The sequence below is a fragment of the Monoraphidium neglectum genome (assembly GCF_000611645.1).
Source record: "Monoraphidium neglectum strain SAG 48.87 unplaced genomic scaffold scaffold02348, whole genome shotgun sequence".
Taxonomy (NCBI): Eukaryota; Viridiplantae; Chlorophyta; class Chlorophyceae; order Sphaeropleales; family Selenastraceae; genus Monoraphidium; species Monoraphidium neglectum.
The window spans coordinates 1408-7779 of NW_014011280.1; the positions used below are offsets into that span (position 1 = coordinate 1408).

General features: G+C 66.6%; 1 protein-coding gene across 1 annotated transcript; it reads left to right on the plus strand.

The window, feature by feature from the left end:
* Nucleotides 1-808: 808 nt before the first annotated feature.
* On the plus strand, nt 809-5803 carry MNEG_10515 (hypothetical protein; the record flags this gene model as incomplete). Its single annotated transcript, XM_014041013.1, has 8 exons — nt 809-1424; nt 1707-1967; nt 2206-2635; nt 3118-3805; nt 3999-4226; nt 4463-4817; nt 5095-5228; nt 5597-5803. 8 exons carry the CDS (start codon nt 809-811, stop codon nt 5801-5803), a joined length of 2919 nt encoding a protein of 972 aa, XP_013896467.1.
* Nucleotides 5804-6372: the final 569 nt, after the last annotated feature.

A 6372-nucleotide genomic window follows, 5' to 3' on the forward strand; every position in this document is an offset into this window, starting at 1 on the left:
CACAACATGAGCGTATGGCAGAGGCGCTGCCGCAGCACGCCGCTCTGCAGTGTAAGCGTGTGCAAGACTTGCTAGCGCAAGCGCAACCCAAAGCATTGTATGTAGTACGCACACCGGGGCAGCTGGGATGGGCGTGAAGCGCCACACCGTGTCTGCATCAAACTTCCAGTGCTGGCCCCATCGGCCGGGTGCCCTCCCCTCACACAACCAGATGAGTGCACCAAACCGCTTTGGGGGGTACCCCCGGTAGTAAGTGCAACTTGTATTTCTGCCCTGGATGTCTACGCACGACTTTGCATGCATCTGTGAGGCAATTTCCAGCGCAAAGTCGGGCGCTTGGGGGGATAGCTGGGTTGGCAGGTGCGAATGAGCTTGTGCAAGCTGCGCGACATGCATCCCGGCGCATTCCACAAGCGCGAATACATTATCTGCCAACGTATCGAGTAGTCAGTCACGATTATAAAAGCCTGCCTGGCGTTGTAGGCCGCTAGTACTCGCCCCTCGGCGGGTTTGACAGTGCGGTGGCCCGACAGGGCCAAGCAAGCAGAATGAAAGCCGCAGTGGTGATTGTGTGGCTACTAGCCGTATCCACGCCTACCCTTCGCGTTTCAGGTGGGCGCGGCCGAGCGGGCGGGACCCGCACTTCGCAACAAGTTTTGCGCGGCCTTGCTTTGAATGCACGCAAGAACGAAAACCTCGAGATGCTCGTCAAAAACCTCAATCGGACCATCCTCTCGGCGCATGCGCAGCGAGCGCGGCGGCGGCAGCGGCGGCGCCGCCAGCGCTGCTCAACCCGCAGTTTGCAAACATGCTGCTGCGCGGCGCGGCCGCCCTCCTCGAAGCGGCAGCCCGCACCTCCAAGGACACGCGCGTCCGCGACGACGGCGAGCGCGGCGCCGACGCGCCGACGCGCGGGGCGGAACCCGCCTACAAAGCGCCGTTTGGGTGCCCGGACAAGCCCATTTACTACGTTGAGTGCAGCCTGGACGCCGGCGGCAACGTCATCGGCCTCAGCTACGGCCCCAAATCCTTCAACCTCACCGGCAAGATCGGCAACACCTCCCCGCCCGTGACGGAGGCCGCGGTGATCGCAGCCGCGCGTAAGAAGCCGCGCGTGCGCGCGCGGGAGGGCGGGCCCAAGGAGGCCGCCGTCGCGACGACGCGGCTGGTGGGGCCCCTCGAAGGGGGGCTCCAGCAGGTTATATCCACCCCGAACGCCAACGGCACCGCCGCCTGGGTGACATTTTTCGCGTTCGAGACCCCAAAGCAGCCCCAGTCCTGCGGCTCCGGCGTCGCCGCGCCCGCGGGGCGCGCGGCGGCGCTGTCGTGGGGCCGGAAGCAGTGGAAGAAGGGCACCATGGTGCTTTCAGGGTTTAGGGGGACGCCCATGTCGCTGGAGAGCCCCTGCTGGATGGAGTGGGGAGGTGAGATGCAGCTGCAAGGGTGGGGGGAGGGGAGAACTTTGGTAGGCGCAGCGCAGCACCACTGCGGGCATGCATGCCTTGACAATACAGATCTGATGGCTCGCCACACGGGTGTTCTCCATGCAAGCGGAGGCCCCCACGAGGCGCGCATGCACTCTTGAAAGCTATGTGCTGCACGTAGGGCAGCAGGCCGCGTGCAGAGCAAGTTGGGGCTGTTGGGGCCGCTGGTAATGGAAACGGAGCACCTAACAGCGCTGCATCCACGCCCTCGACGCACCCCAGGCAGCGGCCTGCCTCCCGGCTCTGCGGAGTCCAACGCCGGCCCCAAGGCCCCGCCGGAGGTAGTCCAGCCCGCCCCCCCGGTCCCGTCTTCTCCCCTCGTCCGGCCGCCGGTCACAGAGACCTCCCCAGCCTCGCCGCCGCCGGCCTCCACGACTCCCGTCCCCCCGCCGCTGTCACCGCGGGCGCCGCCGGTCGTGCAGCCGCCCGCGGCGCGGGAGCAGTGCCCCGAAGAGCAGAGAGCACTTGCAATCCTCAAGTCGAGTGAGAATTCCGACGGCGAGGGGGGGGGGTAATGGGCGCAACAAGTGGTCATTGGCTCCATCCCTGATATTGCAACAGACTGCGCGTGGCTCCTCAGGTTTTCGTTTTGAGTTTTGTGCGACAGCTTGCAGGCACCACCAGCTGGTTGTGAGGGCAAACTACTTGTCAGTACATCCGACGGGGGGTGCCCTACTGCCACTCACTGCCTCACCGCCATTGGACGCCCCATCCTCCCCAGGTGCTCCCAAAAAGCTCAAGTTCTCAGAGCTCAAGCCCATGGCTGAGGTCTCCCAGGCGGCCAGCACCCGCAGCCTCACCACGCGCGTCGCCGCCCGGATCGCGGTCACGCGCCTCCGCGCCCGCAAGGCCTCCGCCGCCGCGCTCGCGGCCAAGCGCCTCGCCGGCCCCGCGCCGCCGGCCGCCGAGAAAGCCGTCATGCCGTCGGCCTCAAAGCCGGCGGCGTTTGAGAGCGCCCCCATCGTCAGCGACAACATCGTGAGGGCCGGCATGCTAGCGGCCGCGGGCGCGCCCGCGGGGCGGGCGCCAGGCGCGTCGGCGCTCGCGTCAGAGACGCTGCTGGACGGAGTTAGCTCGGACGGGTTCTGGGGCGTTGGGTACGGCCAGAACGGCGGCTACAACCCCCTGAACCTCGCGCTCGCCGTGGCGAGGTGCGTGCGTGATTGTGAGTGGGGTATGTGTGATTGGGTTCGGGTGTGTGCGGTTGTGCGTGGGGCATGTTTGGTTGTACGTGGGTATGCGGACCTTAGAGTGTTCGGGTGGTGTCACCACTTGCGTGCACGTCTTGCATGGGAGCCGAGTCAAGCAACTTTGAGGATCTTCAAATGCGTCTGCTGCCATGCTTGGTGTTGTTGACACCCTGCCATAATTCCCCCCCCCTGTCTGCTGCTCACCCCGCGCTATCCTGCCATGCCCCCCATGGGCCCACCATCACCACTTGTCCCAATTCAGCACACGCGCGCTATTGGCTTCGCAAGATATCCGCCTATCCTCATACTGGCATGCACACCCACACCCACACCCACACCCACACCCACACCCACACCCACACCCACGCATCCCGCACCCCGCACCCATGACCCCGCATCCCGCACCCCGCACCCCCACCACCGCACCGGCCGTCAACCCCCAGCGTCGATTACGGCGGCCAGAAGATCGTCACCGTGATGCAGGCCTCCGCCCAGGCCGCCGGCGTGTACGACGCCGCGGGCGGCTCCGTGGTGGACCCGGTCGCGCTCTCCTCGCTCTTCGCCGGCGTGCTGCCGCCCGGCGCCCCGGCCGGCGACAGCGTCGTGGACTTCCCCACGCTGCAGTTCGACGCCGCCGCGCGGCGGTGGGTCATGGCGGCGGCGTACAGCGACTGGAACTGGGACACGTCGCGGCCGGGGCAGCCGCTGCTCGCGGCGTCGATGACGGACGACCCGGCAGGGGACTGGAAGGTCTTCGCGCTGCCCGACCCCGGAGGCATCCCGGGCATTACGGCCTGCAACGCGGACACCCACTACCCCGTGATCTACAACGCGCAGTCCACGCTCGACGGATACGGGGTTTACGTCACAGGCGAGGTGCTCTGCAGCGCCCTCGACTCGGCAACGGACAAGGACGGGTTTGCGGGCGCGTTTATATACGCCGTTCCGAAGGCCGCGCTGTACGACGCGCAGAGCGCGGCGCCGCTGCCTGTGGCGGTCTATAGTGACCTCCAGGTCGCCGCGTCGGCCGAGAGCCTGGGCGGCGGCCAGGCGCAGTGGGTGCAGCTGCAGCCGGCGCGGCCCCAGACGGCGGCGGACGCCGCCGCGGCGCGCGCGCTGTTCGTCTCGCAGGTGTGCATGACATCTGCGGTGCGGGCGGTGATGCCTGTCACTGCCCGGCAACAGCAGACCAGAGGGAATTCTTTGATGCTGCTCATGCGTCTACCACAAAAGATGGGTCACCCCCTACCTGCACCGCAGCCCCCTTGCACCTTATCCCCTGCACAACTGCCAACCAACGCCCCAACCGCCGCAACTGCCACAGAACGGCGAGGAATCTGGCGACTACAACACCATGGCCGTAATCAAGCTCACAGACACCAACCTGCTGACGTCCATGACTGATGACGTCACCAAGTCGCCCCGCCTGCGGGCCCGGGCATTCCAGAAGGGTTTCCAGTTTTCGAGGCCGAAAGACTCCCTGCAGATCCAGCAGCCGGGCAGCAGCGTGCCCATCGAGCTGGAGGTGGCAGGCGCCTTCCGCGTGTCATCGGTGAGGGGCGGCCCAGACGTGCGAGAGACCAAAGCACGCAAGGGCTCGGGCTCAGCGGAGCACGAGGCGGCCTCTGTTGTTATGGCAGACATCCATGCCATGCCATGTTGTTTCTATCTGCAATATCCACGTATGATACGCAGCACCGGCCCGCACCTGCCCCGATTGACCTTGCCGAGCGTCAGGCCTTCTGACCGCCGCTCCTATCCATCCGCTGTCCTCTCGCCCCTGCCCAGGCCGCCGTTTCCAACGGCGACCTGTACTTCGCGAAGCCCGAGCTCAACTCGCCCCCGAACGTGGCCAACCCGGACAAGCAGCCCGACATCCCCAGCATTTTCTGGGCCCAGGTGCGCGCCGCAGGGAACCTCTGCGACCGCTCCTCTTCCAGCCCGGGCGCCGCCGCCGCCGCGGCTGGCGGCGGGCCTCAGGGCGACGTCGCCGTGGCCGCGAGCGGCGTCGTCAGCGCGACGTCGCCGGCCGCGTCCGCGATGGCGCTCGGGTCGCCGGCGGTGGCGGTGGACCCGGCGGGGCGCGTGCACCTGGCGTACGCGTGCGGCTCGCCCGCGCCGGCGGCGGCGCCCATGTATGCAGGTGCGCCCCGGCCTACTCCTTTTGCGGTTCGGGGTCCAGGGTTCAGGGTGTAGGGCTTGGTTGGTAGCCGTTCCCGAGCCGTTGTTTTTTCTGGTACCTTCGGGTGTCCAGACGCGCCGGACTGCCAGAGCCAGGCAGCACTGCATGCTCGGTTTACCCGGTCCGCACTCGTGTACCCCGCTGGTTCACTGCCAGCATGCACACGGGCCTCCGTCCCCCATTTTTGCAGCCCTGACTGATGCCAGTTGTGTGCCCCTTTCTCTGCGCTCCATCCCAGGCGTCTGTGTCAGCGTGGCAGGCACCACAGGCGTGCCCAAGCAGCGGGTGCTGCGCGTGATGGCGGGGGACGGCGCGGTGGAGGACCCCTACAACGAGGGTCTGGTGGCGTGGGGCCTCTACAGCTCGGCCCAGGTGCGGGGCAGGGCCAGCGGCAGGCGGCCGGGCGCGGTTGTTGTGGGTATGCATGCCTCTATGTGTGTAGCTCTGTTGCTGACATCATGCGCTGTCAGCGTGTCTGTGCGAACTCTCACTCGGAACGCACCCCGGAGGGCTCCGCCATGCCCCCTCTGCAGCTGTTTGTTGGTTGCGCGTGTGTGCGCCTTGGGCGCCGGGGCTGCCTGCCACCCTGTCGCCCTTTGCCCAATGCCGCTATGCTGCTCACACCCCTCGCGCGTGCTGCACCCCAGCTGCGACCCAGTTGCGCCCCACCTACAACCCAGCGGCCGTTGACATCCCTGCTGACCCCCGCATCTGTGTGCCTGGCCCGCCCCCCTCCACAGTTTTTTGACGGGGAGCTCTGGTATGCGGTCAGCGCCGCCCAAGCCCCCTCAGGCAGCAGCGACGCTGGGCTGTCGCAGCCGGGCGCGTGGGTCGGCGCCTATGACGCCGTGTTCGGCTCGTCGGCCGCCGCGGGCGCGCCGGGCGGCAAGAGGGCGGGGGCCGCGCCGGTGGTCAGGCCGGGCGCGGGGCGGCGGCTGCTGGCGTGATGGCGGGGGTCTGAAGGTTGCTGCCTTGAATGCAGGAGAGGGTGCCGAGCAGCCGACATGGGTGCGGTGCGTCGAGTAGACACCAAACCTCGCTGCATGGGGGGCAGGGGCACCAGGCCCCCGGACAGCAGGCTGGATAACCACTCCATCTTCATCCTCTACTCTGTGCGCATGGATCAGCCTGCAAAGCCACCTAAGTTTTTGTCCTCGGCGGCGGCAGGCGGCCTTGTGCCGTAAATTGCAGGTCATTCCGTGCAGCCCTCTGCTGCAAGACGCCCTGTGCGGCGCACACATCACTCTTGCGGCTGCACCCTCTGTGACGGCCAGCTGCCCCTCTGGCAAGCTGTGGCTGTGGTTCATACAGTACAACAGCTAAACAATGAAATCAGAAAACCTGACCCTTCCTTCCTGCCGACACAAACTGTGAAGCTGCTGTCCATGTGAATGCAGCAAGTTGCTGCACCCTCCTGTTGAGGCGCACGCACCGCTTGCATCAGAGCACTGCAGGGAAGGCTTCTCCTTCTCTCCGTCTGCACGTGCCCCTCCATGATTGTGTGAATGTAAATTGT